Below are 16569 nucleotides of genomic sequence, written 5' to 3'. Positions count from 1 at the left end.
TCGTTTCTCTCTCTCTCACTCAAAGCCTTCATTCGTAATAGCTAGCACTGAGATTGAAGGAATCCGTTCGTGTGGACTGAGTAGAGACATTGTCATCGTTCAATGTTTGTGATCGCCACAAGAGGTAACGATTCTATCACTGATCATGCCCATTCGTAAGGATCACTAAATGGAGAAATTTTTAAATTCCGCTGCGCCTTGGATGACAATTCTCCTTCATGTGCAACATAAACTTCTTTTTCTAAGGGCTCATTCAGGAATGCACATTTCACATCCATCTGACACATCTTCCAGTTGTTCATATTTGTTAGACCAACAACCAACCTGATTGTTTTAATCCTAGCAACAGGGGCAAAAACTTCGTCGAAGTCGATTCCTTCTTTCTGAAGAAATCCTTTCGCCACAAGTCTCGTCTTGTGTCGAGTCACTTCTTCTTTGGGATTCAACTTCACCTTGTATACCCACTTCACATCTATTGCCTTCTTGTCTTGGGCCAATTCGACAAGTGACCAAGTATTGTTGACTTCGATTGATTTCAGTTCTTCATTCATTGCTTTCACCCACTTTGAATCTTTCAATGTCTCAGTTGTATTGACTGGTTTAACATCTGCATAGAAAGCATAGTGCACCAGCTCACCTTCTTCAGTGACCACATCATCTGATGTAATCACACATTCTTGCAACCTTTAAGACATGTGTCTTGTTCTTTGAGGTCTGCTTGGGACTGCTTCACCTATGACTTCTTGTCAAACTTCTCTTTCGATTTCACTAGCTGGTTCATCACATAAGATTCTCACTGAATCCTTCTTAACATTCTCAGTACAATCACATTCCTTAAGCTCATCTATGATCACGTCCCTGCTGATAACTGGTTGCTTGTTCAATGGGTCGAACAACTTGTATCCTCCAGTCGAATGATATCCTATCAGGATCATCTGACTCGACTTGTCATCAAGCTTTCTTCTCAATTGATTTGGCGCATGTCTATGTGCTATAGATCCAAACACCTTCAAATGACTCAAGTTAGGCTTGGCACTAGACAAACATTCTTCTGGCATGATTCCTTCTAGCTTCTTCGTTGTACATCTATTCATGATATATGTTTCAATCGACACAACTTCTCCCCATAATTATTTGGGTAGATGTTTTTCTTTCAACATGCTTCTAACCATATTCATGATGGTTCTATTCTTCCTTTATGCGACTCCATTCTGCTGTGGAGTGTAGGGTGGCACCACCTCACACACAGTCCCTTCTTTCACACATAATGCGTCGAAGTCTTTCGTCACATATTTTCCACCACCATCAGTCCTCAGAATCTTGATCTTTCGACCGCTTTGTCTTTCAACCATAGATTTAAACTTGACAAATACTTCTATTTTTTTTAATTATATCTATTAACTATTACGTATTTTTTACACTACTTCAAACACATTAATAAAGTTAATTTAATAAAAATTAAAGTTATTATATTTTTTTATATCATGTATACAAATTTTAAACAACGGTCATTCTGAAAGAGATATATTATTTTGTAGTTGTGAAATAAGTTGTGTTTGGATAAGAATTGAATGTACATTTAAAAAAAATGTAGTACAAAATTAGGATTGAAAATTGATATGAAGCGTGGTAAATAATACAAGTGAGAAAGGCGAAGATGGTAATTGAATTGAAGTTGAGTGCTTGAGTTGGTTCAGCGAGGTACGCGGGAGCAATAATTTGGAAGTACAAATTTCTGAATTGTGGTCATCACTCATCACTCTCTTACCCAATACAAAACAAAACCCAATTCACGAGGCTCTCACTATAACTCCCCCATTTAATATACCTTTTCATTCTCATAATCCTCTCAATTAGCCTTTACGTTTATTTTAATCACAATTATTTGTCAGATTTCTGAAACAATTGACTGAATGACAAATAAACAAATCTATTTTTATATAAAAAAATTGGTGCAATCAATTTGATTTAAATTTGGGACGGTGAGGTTGTCTCACCGAGCTTTCTAAAATGGTGAAAACTTTAAAATCATAACCATATTCAACAGAAAACTAGATCCATGGAGTTAAAGCTTGCATCATTTTTTTTACATTGTTAATTAGTAGCAATTAATTTCAGAACAAATAATACTCCATATTCTTAAATATATATTATTATAGATGTTTCCCTTACGCTAGCTCTATTTGGAACACTGATTGATTGATTACTATTTGGTTTAAGTGACTTGCCTTACGTTAATGTTCACCTCAAAATAGTATTTACTACAAATATTAAAAAAATTTAAGAGTTTCGTATCGGATAATAAGATATAATTTGAAGTGAAGATAATATTTTTCTTACAAATTAATTTTGTAGAGTTGAATTAGACTCAACTACATATGGATAATTCAAACCGCGACGATAGTGATGGAAATGCAACATGATGCTATGGTATGTATGCTAATGTTGAAATTTAGATCCATGCGCATGAATCAAAGCATGGAGAGAGAAGTACTAATAGATCCAACTAATGACATTACTCTTTATTGATGGACCACTTCACATCACGTGCATTACGTGACATAAGCTAATTAACCCATCATTTGTTATGGCTTATATCAATATTATGAGTCAGATTGTATAATGACCAAACAAAATCTATAACAAAAATTACAATTGCTACAATGACAAAACATGTACAAAGGAATCTTAAATACATGAAAGAGGTTTCATAAATTTCTAGTTTTTCATCATGCACCAAACAGACCACAGATTCCCGTGACACTTTAATCTGCACAAAAAATAAAACCTCTCCCAACAACTTTGTTATTTGCATTACGTCTCCCCCCACCCCCACATGCCATCACTTCTCTCTCTCTCTCTCTCTCTCTCTCTCTCTCTCTCTCTCTCTCTCTCTCTCTCTCTCAGTTTCTCTCTCTTCTTTCCTGTAGCAGGTCTGTTTTCCGAGCATAGTAAGTAATAATCTGCCAAACTAAGCCTCTGCTACACTCTAGCACCCTACTCTCTCATTTTCACCTATTCAACTAGCAATTATTGTGGTGTTACATAAAAAGGTCTCCAATTTCACTTCATAATGCCAACTTCATCTTCATTTTTGAGACAGTTAAGTGCTAAGGAAACTTGGAAATCAACATCCAGCAGGTGGAGTGGAAAAAACACCTACAACAACACTTCGGGAGTGACTTGTAGTGATTTTGAAACTAATCTGAACCAAATGGAAGGGTTTAACATAAACATGTATGGAAATGAAGAGAGTAGTGGCATGATGGTGAGGAAAAGAGTCATGGTTGTTGTGGATGGATCTTCACATTCTAAACATGCTATGATTTGGGCACTTACTCATGTTGTTAATAAGGGTGATTTGTTCACTTTGCTTCACATTGTTTCTCCTCAAAGGGCTCATTCTGAATCTTATTCTTCTGCTTATCTTGTTAATCATCTTGGGTCACTTTGCAAAGATTGCAAGCCAGAGGTAACTTGCTTTAGTTTTTTAAGTTCAATTAGATTTTGCTCTTTTTCCTAAGTTCCATACTGCTTTGCAAATCTTGACTCAAAATTATGTCAATTTTCAATATTAAGTATGAAGAATTAGGATGCTTACTTTTCTATTCTTTAGATGGCATTAGCTAGTGTCTGAACTTTGAGATGCATGCACTGGTCCCTAGTGTTTATTTTCAGCTTTTCTTTTTAAGTTTTAACATGTCTCCCTTTTATGTCTTCTCCTTAAATTAAGGTTTTTGATAATGTTATGGTCTGACATAGGTGGAAGTGGAAGCACTTGTAATTCAAGGACCAAAACTTGACACAGTGATGAGCCAGGTCAAGAAATTGGAAGTCTCTATCCTGGTACTAGGCCAAAAGAAGCCACCTTCCCTCTTAAGCTGGTAAAACACCAACAATTTGCAACTTTTTGATACCATACTTTCAAAATTTCTCTTGTTACTCATGTATGTATTCTATTCATTACTTTTTACAGTCTGTGTGGAAGTAGCAGCTGCAGTAGCACAGAAGAGTTTGTGGAGTACTGTATCAATAATGCAGAGTGCTTGACAATAGGAGTAAGGAAGAGAAGCCAGGGCAATAATGGCTACCTTATCAGCACCAGGTGGCAGAAGAACTTCTGGCTTTTGGCTTAGATTATAGTTTATCATCTGCTAGTAATAGTTTTAGATCTCATTAGAGTGATAAATGGGGAAATAAATTAACCTTCATATTTCTATTGTTATCTACTATAATCTATCTCACTTTGTAACTAATTCTGACTTGTGTATCGAAACTTTACTAATGTAATAAGTCTTGTCATTTTTAGGCATCATGGTAACTGGTACCCAGTTACATGTTTGAAAATCACCATCTGGTTCATGTTTGTGAACAATACTTTCATCCATATTTTGGGTTGATTATTCTGCGCAAGATCTAGAAAATAAAGTCATTGCAGCACATTATTATTGTACTGCAAATAATAAGTAACCTGCATTGGTCCTGTTGTACTCACAATTCTCCAGTTTTCTGGCTGAAAATCTCTTCAAAGTTTTTATAAAAAGTAACATGCATTGTTTTAATGCTAACACTATCTTTGTTGCAAATCACATGCATTTGAAATACAATTGGACAAATAGCACACTGATAAGAATCATTGAAATGGAAACAGAAAATTTTGGATTTGAGACCCAATTCTTGTTTGAAGTACTGTTAATTATGTTTGTCCTTGTATTGTAGCACAATAGTAGTTGTACTGGTAATTGAACTAAGAATACAAAAATAAGTATCTAGCACATAATGTTAAAACTATATATGTATCACATGCATCAGAAACACTAATAGACAAATTACTGTTAGGTATGTTAAGTCCAATTCATTAGAAAATAACAATAACTTAACAATCATCGCCCTTGGGCTACATACAAACTCTATGCTAGAAAAAAAACACAACTCACAAAGATTCAGGACTGAAGAAACAAGAAAGAATCTTGTATTAAATATTTTGGGGGTAATCTAACACAATAAATAACCAAAGTCACTTTCATATTTTATAGACCTATTGCTATATCTGTCTTCCAAATGACAGAAGAAACCTCATATGTGGCTAAACCAATTACTATTAGAACTTATTTTCTAATTTGTCATTTACAAGTGGAAGCAACTCCATCTTACTCCGAGGGGTTCTTGGTGTCCGAGGAGTTCCTGGAACCGGTGGCTGTTGGGAGATCAAGTGTCTAACATAGCCATAGAATGTACAACCCACAAGAGTCACAGCACACCCAACGGCATTAAAATATGAAATTGGGTTCCTAAATATCAGCCAAGAAACAAGGACAGCAACAGCAACCTGCACAAAATACATGTTTCGGGTTAATTTAGAGAATGCAAAATAACTTAATTGAAAGTTAAAAGACAGAAAAATATAGTTAGTGGCTTGAACCATTGTGTTATAGATCTCACCTTAAGATTCCCAGCAACGTTAAATGTTACAGCAGTGGTGGAGTGGATCACATAAAAAATGGAGAAGTTAAGACAGAAAGCCAACACCCCAGAACTGAAAATAATGATGAGGGCCGACCAAGGATATGGATGAGTATTAAGCCATTCCAGAACTCCATTGCCTTCAAGTAACATGGCAGGAAGCACCAATATCATGGTTGCATAAGGTGCCATGTAATAAACTGTGTTTATACTAAAGATAACATGAAAAGAAAATTTAGTTTGTGTACAGCAGAAAAATCTTGGCAAAGCAATTTATATAAACCAACATGTGCATGGGAGTAGAACAAAGTATCGTGTGGCTAAGAAAAATGCAAGGAATAAAAGGTGAAGAGAAGTAATCGAGAAAAAAACATCTTGCATCAATGAATTAAAAGAGTATTTAACACACAGTTTGGAGAAAAGAGAAGGGCACAAGCATCCAAAAAGCATAATACAAAATGCAAAACTATTGCATTTTACCACTGTGGTGGTAATTTTATATGTATTATAGACTAGGACATTTGATTCGATGCACACATCCAGAATAGTTAGTGCTGTTATCCAATGCAAACATGAAAAAGATAAGTAATTTGCAAAAGTTCATTTTTTTCATAAATATATATGGCTTCCCATGTTCTAACACAAGTTGCATAAGTTTATACCCAGCAACAACATCAAGATAGAAATGAATTATTTCAAACAAAAATGCAAAGAATAAACCAGCCTGGTTTTTAAAACAAAAATGTCATTTTATTTTAATGGCCAGTATTATTCCAATTAAGATGCATGTGCAATTGTGTATTGTCTATACTACAAAGCATTCCTCTGTTAAAGTATTACTGTGCAACACAAATATTGATCACCAATGATTACAAATTTACACTCATTACGTATAGAAGCCAGAATATAGTTCTGGTTGAACAGGTGAGAGGTACCATCCTAGGTGCCTCGCCAGTGGCCCATTATTAAATATTATTGGATATATCAATTATAAAATTAACAAATATGGGTTTAGACAGACATATTTTTTGAATTAATACCAATCCCCAATGTTCTCTGAATTGTCTACATCTATTTTTTCCGGCATGATGAGAGACTGTCGTTTCTATAAAGAACCTCATCCTTAACACCCAACCATTGCAATGGTTAGTACAATGGCGTGCAGACTAACAATGGAAGCACTACTGAGCTTGAAACCCTGAAAATTAGAGGATAATGCTGATGTGGTAAGTTTGTCAGGAGGGAGGATATACAGAGAGGAATGGGGCTAGAGTGGAGATTCACTGGTACTCTTTGTATCTTTCGGTCGTAGCTGACAAGAGGAATGTCCATTATCGGAAGGAGCTTTGTTCTGGGGATTATAGACGGAAAACTCTTGTAATCATATATTTTCAATAAATAGTGGATTTGAGGGATATTTTGTTGAACAGAATGTTCTCTTTTGTACACATCGTGTTTCAAACAAACTGAACAACTTCAAAGGACTAGACATTGAGGGCCATTGTGAAAAGGACTAGGCCGCCACCAAGGCTACTCCAATAAAAGGTGCTACCAAGACAGGAAGCACTTCTGAATAGGACATGTGAGACGTGATGTTGAGATGCCGCCTTTATGCTAGGAAGGGTAACCAATTAGATATCGGTGGATCAGGGGGTAGATGGGATTAGACAATCACACTGGGTAGATTGGAGTTCATTGTTGGGAGATAGCAATTAAAGGGAAGGTTGATGAAGATGCAAAGGTTCTCGACAAAATCTAGACATGTGAAGGATAGGCATGGGAAAAACAAATAATATATGAAAGAATGAGTATTGTGTAATTTCAATTTGGCACACCAGTGAGGCATTGTTTTTGGTGCCTCACCCAAGATGGCACCAGCGCAAAGAGATGTACATTAAATTAAAGCAAAGCTAACATAGAAATATCGGAGCCTAAGTGCCTCATAAAATTTTCTCTGCCTAATTCACCGAACAAGTTTTCTTCTCTCTGTGTATACCTCTGTTAAATTCTCCTTTCCCAAGTAAATCATTTCCCTCCAATGCTAACCATCTGCCACCTCAGTTCTTAACACAATCTAGGACCTCTACTTCCATATTGTAGGCCCTTTTGTTGCTGATCCGATAATTGGACCTCTCCAATTACTCTATATCACGGGCCTTCTAAATTAAATATTTTAACACTTCACAACAAAACTACCCACGCGCAAGCCACTTTTGTGGGAGGCTAAGTTCAGTAAATTTTGAATCGTAGCTTAAAAGACTTTGGTTGTTATGCTTGAAAGGTGCTGATTAGTGACAACATTTGCAGGCTTGCTGCAATCAAATTTGGGAGCACCCATAGATGTCCTAACTCTAAGCTCCAATATAGAATACTTCCTAGTCTATATTGGAGAGAAGTTAATAAAAAATGGACTAATAAAAATAATACAGGATTTCAAAGCCTGTTGTCCATTATAAGGAATAGGTCTTACAGACACAAATGGCTGGGTAGTGGATAGTCTGTATGTATGGGAAATTCCAGAATTCCAGACAGAAGAATAGAGAAACGAAAGAAAGAAGGCCAAAGTATAAAGTTGCAAACAATAGAAATTTCTAGCATAAAGATAGTACCTGTCGAACTTGTACCCGTGCAGAAGAGATTCTGCAAGGATGGTCTTTGTAGATGTAGCCAAACAGCCAAGTAAGGCAGCACAAAATCCAAACATATTAAAGCTCATCTCTGTTACAGATGTGAGAAGAATCCCTCCAACAATGGGTATAAGAGAAGCCCAAATACGCCAGTCAAAATACTTCCTCCACACTAGCCACTGCAAAACAACTGTGCAAGTTCACCAAGTTCAGATGAAAATATGCTAAAGTTTGAACATAATGCAGGTAGCAAAAATGTGGCAGGAATGTTAACCCTTAAAAACTGAATATGGAACCTTACCTGTGGTTGCAGGTGTGAATGACTTTATAGTCTGCATAAAAGAAACTGGGATGTATCGTAGACTCACATTACCCAGCACTATGTTAATACAGAACACAAATGACATAGGTAAGATTCTTTTCCAGCGATCTTCAGGGTCAACACTTATCAACGGTTTAAGCTTCAGCACCTTAATTACCACATATGCTCCAATGGCTGAGCAGATAAAGTGGACACATGATACTGATAGGGGAAACTTGAAATCCAATTTCTGCAAATAGAAAATAAAGTAAAATATTTGCTATAATCCATACAAATCTTTACTATGACTAATGATGATTGGGTGTTTAAGGTGAAGATTGAGGAGTCCTAAATACCAATGTGGACTGTGCAAGAAGTTGTAAAAATTGATAAACCTTTCTTCACTATAAATGGAACAAAAACAAAGAATATCGAAACAATATTGTGATTAGAATCACTTAGGTCCTAATAATTTGTTTCTAGACTTTAACCCCATCATTAAAGAAACCTTTAAATATAACACCCCTGTTCCTTTCTCCTTAAAAATTTAAACTAATAACTCCTTTCAAAATATAGATCCGACTTCAAGGAACCAGGAATACAAGCTAAGAAAACCATCAGACCTTTTTTTACCAACAAAACATAGAATTCGATACTTTAGATACACTAAAGCCCAGTCTCACAAGAAAAAATATACATTTCCAGAACCACTGAAAATTTGATGCCATATTTATTTGTTTACAAATTAACAACGCATCTGATCTGCCAGGATCTATATAGTCAAGATTGAGTGTTGGATCGTAAGATCGTAAAATCTTACGTGCTAAGGATGCCTGAGAGTGCTACAATCAGAGAAAGATCATTTTCGTCGCTAGCGGGGTCAAGATCGTAAAAAAAACGTGTTGGGGCTTTTTATGTGCGCCTGTATTTAGTTCTCATTTTTTTGAATGTTTGTGTATATATATATGTATGAAATTATCATTTTTCCCTTCAGGAGAATCTTACATGCCGTGCTAACGATCTGAGTTTTACGATCTTTCACAAGCCGAGCTATCCTACTTAAGATCTCGCGCTTGACTACATTGGTCAGGATCATTTTTAATTCAATTTACAATCACATTCACACTTACTTGAGCTCTAGCGTAGTTTATGACAGTTACATAAAGTTATTTTTTCTACATATTTTGGTTAAGACAGTTTTGGTTCATATGATGCAATCCAAGATAGATTTAAACACGAAAAATCCGAGATTCCAAATCAAATTTCGACCTCGCCAAGAGAGAAAATCAAAATCAAATTCAAATCAAATTCAAATCCATATTCAGTTTCACATGCAGTGAACAACATGTAGCACAAAAGTATGTAGATCAGTAACAAAAACACAACTCTGGAACCATAACAGCTCTAGCTGATTTTGGGAGAAAAATAATATTTTTATTTTATAATTATAAGCTACTTAAATAGCAGAATAATATCCAAACACAAAAAAAAATCTGGAACAACTAAAATTCTAAGAACCAAAATAGCAATTAACAAATACAAAGGTCCCTCTCCCTGTACCTAACTAGTGACTTAACTAAATTAAAAAATGATTATTGAAAATCACACCATTTGATATATAAGGAATTTAAAATGATAGCTGTGAATTAAAAATAAGTGAAGCATAGGTTTAAGAGTAAAATAAGGGGCTAAAAATCGAAAAATGGAAGAGAAAACAGAACCTGGAAGATCCACTTGTTGACGATGATAACGGTGACATTGAAAGTCCACCATTGAAGGATAGACAAGAGAGATCTGATAAGGGTCCAGTGGAAAACAAGAAAGGTTTCTTCCATTAGAAAATAGTGAAAGAGAAGAAGAAAAGGGTAGGAAAGAGTGGTGAATGAGGAGGTTTGTGTTGGTTTCTCATGTAATTTGCATCCTCCTCTCTACTCTTCTTCACACCTTTCTCTCTTTTTTCTTTCTCTCTGCCTTTTATCGTGATATTCTTTTTTCAAATGTTTCTATTTGTCACTTTCTATCAAACCTTCGAAAATTATGGCCTGCTTTTATTTTTTTAATTCAATTTTAATTTTAAGTATTTAAAAAAAAAACTTGTTTTATGTTACTTACTTTATGAGTTTTTTATTTTAATTATGTTAGGGGGTTGTGCTGTGGGTCCAAAAGCATTTGAGTTACAAGGTTTGAGTCACTTTGCTCCTAAAAATGTTACCCTTCTCCTAAATATCTTTACTCTATGGTTATGGTTGCTTCTCAAAACTAAATTTAAAAAAAAAATTATAAACATTTAAAAAAAATTTAAATTATTTTTAAAAATAAAAAATTTAATTTTAATATATATAGGTTTAATGGTGATGCATTTTTTACATTGTCATCCAATAATAATATATCATTTTACCATGTCATACAATTATTTTAAAATTTTCAATCTGATTTAGTGGAATATATGGTCGTCATTGGTTGACAGTATAAAATAAATTTACTAAGTGCATCATCCTTTTTTTCATATATATATATATATATATATATATATATATATATATATATATATATATATATATATATATATATATATATATATATATATATATATATATTATTGAATATTAAAATATTGTTTGAAATAAATATATATTTAATATATTGTTTGAAATTTTGATATTTAAGATAAAAGAATAAAATAGCTTAAATAATATTTAAGAAAAAAATATTTAAACTAATTTTTATTTGAAATTTTAACAATATATATATATATATATATATATATATATATATATATATATATATATATATATATATATATATATATATATATATATATATATATATATATATATATATATAAATGAGTATTTTGCCCATACTTATCCATGGTCATCCCTAACTCAATTGCTCTATGAACTTGTCCGAACTTGCCAACCACATGCCAAGTTTGACCCAAACCCATAAAATGGGACCAAGAGTATCATAGAACTTGGCTAAGTCATTGGTCTAATGCCATTACTTCGTGGGCATGAGAGTTTATTTTATTTTATTTGTCTCATATTTCCCTTAGGATTTTTTATTAAATTTATTGAAATTTTTTATTTTAAAATAATCACTATTTTCAAAAATAATATTAAAATAATCAGTTTTTCAAATTAATCATCAATATAATCACTTTTCAAACAAAAGTAAATTACACGACTAAAGTAGTCGACATGTAAAATGGCGCATCCATTGCTGCTTGTTGCACTATGGCGTCATGCCTAATGGCTACTGCATGTACCACAAACCAATGCAATTGGCGCATGCATTGCCTTGTTGCACTATGACGTCATTCCATGTGGCTACTGCTTTTTTTCACCTCTATAAATATAACATCCCCTACTATTATTTTTCACACATCTTCTTACCATGCCTTTCTATTTTTCTTCAATCTCCTTTAATTTTTCTTCAAAATATCTTCATATATGTGTCCTTATATTCACAAGAGAAATTGTGATTTAATTTATTCGACAGTAAATCCTCCGACGAAGATTCGACTATGAAATATAGAGATGTTCGAACATCTTAATAAGACTTTGATCCGTTGATTAGATGGAGACATTGCAGAGTGTGAAAAGATCAGAAGAATTCAAAGGTTTGATACCACGTTCAACCAAAATGGAGAAGTTCTTTTCTGGGTGAATGTTAAAACTGACAGAGATGTTCACATAATGATGTATAGTTCTCACAAAATTGTTTCGATGGTTGTAATCACATAGTTATGTTATATTTATGTTGTTTAGTTGTTGTATTTGTTTGTGTTGTTGTTTAATTGTTGTAGTTGTTTGTGTTGTTGTTTAAGTTATTGTTTAGTTGTTATTTTCAAGTTATTGTAACTGAATGTTATGATATTTATGAAATGAAAGTTGTTTTTAATATAAAGCAAAACAGTTACATTTAAAATTATGTTGGTGTGCTTGGTTCAACATTAGGACAATTTGCACGATTATGTCTGAGCTGACAACATGAACTACATAATCTCACAATTTTGTTCGTCGTATCCATTTTGGTTTGAATACACGTGTTGTTATGGCGACCATTTTTCTTTCTTCGTATTATTTCATTATGCTAGAGTATGTCCCATTGATATGTAGACCAATAATCCTCTTTTGCTACCACCGAAAAGCTAATGTTGTAAACATTGCATAGATTTATGACTTTGTAAACGGCGAATAGTAAGTTGGAAGGATCATGTCGAACCTTTGCACATGCCGCTATGACATGGGAGCAGGGCATACAAAAGACTTGGAATTTTCCATAGTCGCACCAACCTCTATCTAGTTCCACTCAATAGTGTCCCATCGACCTCCCTTCATTGTGATTCATTGACTCAACAACACTGAAAGAACCTTTAGTACGGTCAAACACTATGACCACATGTGTTTAAGGAGGATCCTACTAGCCGTTTTCAATATTTTTATAGGCACTCACAATTGATGGATGTCTGTCTGAGATCAAACATAAGTTAGGCTGAGGAGAAACGTGTAATCATAGATTTTTTAGGAAAAAACTCCATCCACAAGTAGTCTCCCCTTTAACCAGAGAAAATGTGATTGGGAATTTTTTCTTGTTGTCATCTTATGCCACTGCCATGAGTAGAATTCATTTATATTTCTTGTACAACCATGTTCCATCAATTTGTATACTAGGTTTACAGAAAGCAAAAACTTTGATGCATGGTTCATACGCCCAAAAGAGTTAGTGGAATATGCCATTTCCACTAACACAAGTCCCGTCTGGGGTATATGACAGGAAGGTTTCCAAATTGACAATAGTCCCTGGAGCATAATGCTTAAGTGCCACCAAGTATTTTGGAAGTTCTTTGTACGACTCCTCCCAATTTTTGAACATTGTTTCAACTGCCTTAGTCCTAGCTATCCATGCCTTCATGTATGAGGGAGTATAATTGTATTGTGTAACGATATGAGAGATTATTGTACTCACCTTTAACAATGGATTATCGCTAATGATAGACAAAATTTTATCTCATATTAACTTAGAGTCGAGTTTGCGATGGTCCTGCATCGGGTTGGTGATTATGCAAGTGTGAGTTGGACCCATAGAATCTATCTCCCAAGAATCACTCTTTCTCAATTAAGATGTTGACAAACAGAACATGCAAAGCTCATTACGACAAAAGATCTTATACCTCGTCACATTAGTTCGATCAACCCTATAATTAGGTGTAATTCCATGTGATACTTTTTAATGGCTCTGACACGGTCTTCTTTTGTGCAAAATTTGTCTCCTTATTTTAATGATCCTTGAGTTTGCACATAAGGATTGTGAAATATATCTGACGATGGTTCATCTGCACCCAAATTCAAGCTTGTCATGTGTTGAGGTGGACAATATACATGAATAGCTGGTAATAGCTCTTGCTGGTGGTCAACAGTTTCACCGTTCACCATTTCATCAACCAATATATTGTCTTCTTCTTCTTCTTCCTCATCAACAACATCGACTTCAACTTGTTCATCGTCGTCGGTTTCATAATACTTGTGACAGATCAACAAACTGAGACAACTGATTTTGTTATTGTAAAATATATAAATTAATATCGTTGAACCCAGAATGTTCATGAGTGAGAAATATATTATGAACATTGTCATCATCTCGAATCTTCAGCTGATAAAACTTAACTTGGTTGTCTGCAAAAAACACTGGATTTTTGTAGATGATTTGTCCCACCCGACTACACTGCAATTTCTTTTCTATTATTTGTTTCAAATGTGAAGAATTTGATCGTCTATTTATTGTAAACCAAGTAACTTATGTATTACAAAAATCAAAATCGGGTAACTCACATTCAAATATTTCACCATTGGTATGGGCATTGATCATGTATTGTGGTGATGAAGCCATTTTTGTAAGATGCAATGTATTATCGTGTACTGGTTGTGACAATAAAGTGTGAGCTGTGTCTTAGTTGTATCAACATGCACTTAAATAGAGATGATGATAGAATTCCAAAAAGTAATGCATGCGCCCTTGGACATGGCGCATCCTTTGAAGTTTTTCGCTAAGGCGTCATTTGTAATGGCTGCTTCCTTTGCATGCAATTCTTTGCACCGATTCCTTACAAGATTCTCTGCATATATGATCCTATAAATACAACCTAGAAGGAGACTTGCATGCATGACCCTATAAGGAGAATCTATAAGGAATCTTTGTGAAGATTCTCTGCATGATTCCTTACACGACTCCCTGAATGATTCCTTACACGATTCCATCTGCCCTAGGAGGTGTCCTACCCAATGACGCATGCTTCAAAATTACAACATATGCGCCATACACAATGACGCATCCCTTTAAAATGACATGCAAAAAAAATCACGTGATTGCACCATTCCCATCTATAAATATTGATGTATTTCTCAACATTTCCATCAACCTATCTACCTTGTATGCAACATACTCTTAACCTACCCACTTTGTCAGCAACATCTACTCAAAAATATTCAAAAAATGTCTCTATTAATAATGGATGATGAACATCGAGGAACTATCGATAATATTGCAACGTTTGTAAGTTATTATTTATTAATACTGTAGCTTATTTAACTTCCTTAATACTATAGTTTATTGTTTATTCTTACTTATTTCGTTATTTATCTTTTGTTAGGACCCAAAGAGATTTTGATGTTGTGTACGTGAATATATACCACACGGCCAATTAATAGAACCATACTTACGAGCAGACGATTTTGGTAATTGTCACACCCCGATTTTGATCCCGAATCACCAATTCAATATATCCATCATAGTTGTTGCATCTCTGCATAACATAACATGCATTTCATACTGTATAAAGAAAAGTCATGACTAGAATCATGAACAAATTTTAGAAAATGGATTTGGGATTAGGATGCATGACCCGAGTCACACCCTTCCTTGACTCGAATCAAACCCTAACATTTAAAATTTTAATTGCTCTATGGAAGTGTGACTTGAGTCACACTTTAGTTTAACTCAAATCAAACACGAGTTTGTTCTTTTGAAGTGTGACTCAAATCCAACTTTTTTATGCTTTCAAATGGCAACTTCCTTTGACTCAAACGAAATGAACTAAAATCTATTTTTTTTTTAATCTTGATTAATCATTCTTTCTTATATTCGAATCAACTCCAATTAAAATGTCATTTTTACTCTATTTAGTACTCTTCTTCTAACACATATAAAATCAAAAGTTTTTTCTCTCTATTTTATAACTAATAATCTACCGTATTCATTAAAAATATCCAACTTTAATTGCTTCTATCTTAAAAACTATATAAATAACTGATTGTGTATAAAGTACAATTCTATAAATTATAAGATGAGAGGAAAGGACTATAAAGATCGCAAAAATATATTTTGTGTCCCGTTTTCAAGCTTCATAATTAATGTTATTATTTATCATAAGAATATGACCAACAAAATAAATTATCATAGGAATATTCGTTAGCGATTCGTCAAAACGAATATTCATCAAACTTGTTAGGTTGCAATTCAATTTGTTTTTCTTTTTTCTTTAGTACTCCCTTAATAAAAGGATAATTTTGTAGAGTTTCTACGCTGAGCATTTTTTTATATATAAAACAAATATCAATGTCATCAAGATACAAGTGAGGAGGGTTCGAGGTTGATAAATTCAATTGAATCGAATCATAATTCTTAAAAAAAATTTATTGAAATATATTATTAATATAATTTTTTTTACACAATTATTTAGTGTGGATGTTAAAAAGATTTTGACTTTTATTTTAATCACCTATAAAGTAATACAAATAGATGATGATGATGAATTGACCGTGTAAAACTTTGTACACTAAAAGTACATAATAATTAATCTCTTCTTAAAAACCACTTTAACAAAAAATGTTAATCTATTAAACAAATTCAATTGGTTTAAAATTAGTTCAAAATCGGTTCATAATTTTAAATTGGTTTAATTTATTTTAACCAATTTAAAATTAATTTTTTAAAAGAACTGGTTTTTTTTCACCAAATTTTAAACTGATTTTCTTATATATTTTTAAAAAACTGTCTTTTGTGGTTTTTTTATAAATAAAATTGAAAATCAAATATGGATTCTTTTAAAAACATTGGTTTATATAGGAGATTTTTAAAAACTTTTTGGTTCAAATAGCAATATTTTCATCACCAATC

At 33.5% G+C, this 16569-nt stretch overlaps 2 protein-coding genes across 2 annotated transcripts; one reads left to right on the top strand and one right to left on the bottom strand.

The window, feature by feature from the left end:
• Window positions 1-2666: 2666 nt before the first annotated feature.
• On the top strand, window positions 2667-4302 carry LOC127084077 (uncharacterized). Its single transcript, XM_051024466.1, has 3 exons — window positions 2667-3472; window positions 3763-3884; window positions 3977-4302. The coding sequence occupies exons 1-3, from the start codon at window positions 3074-3076 to the stop codon at window positions 4134-4136; spliced, it is 681 nt and encodes a 226-aa protein (XP_050880423.1). The 5' UTR covers window positions 2667-3073; the 3' UTR covers window positions 4137-4302.
• A 533-nt stretch (window positions 4303-4835) lies between these two features.
• On the bottom strand, window positions 4836-10474 carry LOC127084076 (UDP-galactose transporter 1). The gene is made up of 5 exons (XM_051024465.1): window positions 10113-10474; window positions 8392-8641; window positions 8073-8280; window positions 5443-5674; window positions 4836-5329 (listed from the first exon to the last, which is right to left on the bottom strand). The coding sequence occupies exons 1-5, from the start codon at window positions 10224-10226 to the stop codon at window positions 5102-5104; spliced, it is 1032 nt and encodes a 343-aa protein (XP_050880422.1). The 5' UTR covers window positions 10227-10474; the 3' UTR covers window positions 4836-5101.
• Between the last annotated feature and the right edge of the window lie 6095 nt (window positions 10475-16569).

The sequence above is a fragment of the Lathyrus oleraceus genome, chromosome 5 (genome assembly GCF_024323335.1).
Source record: "Lathyrus oleraceus cultivar Zhongwan6 chromosome 5, CAAS_Psat_ZW6_1.0, whole genome shotgun sequence".
In the NCBI taxonomy this organism is placed as follows: Eukaryota; Viridiplantae; Streptophyta; class Magnoliopsida; order Fabales; family Fabaceae; genus Lathyrus; species Lathyrus oleraceus.
This window is presented reverse-complemented; position numbering and strand designations above follow the sequence as displayed.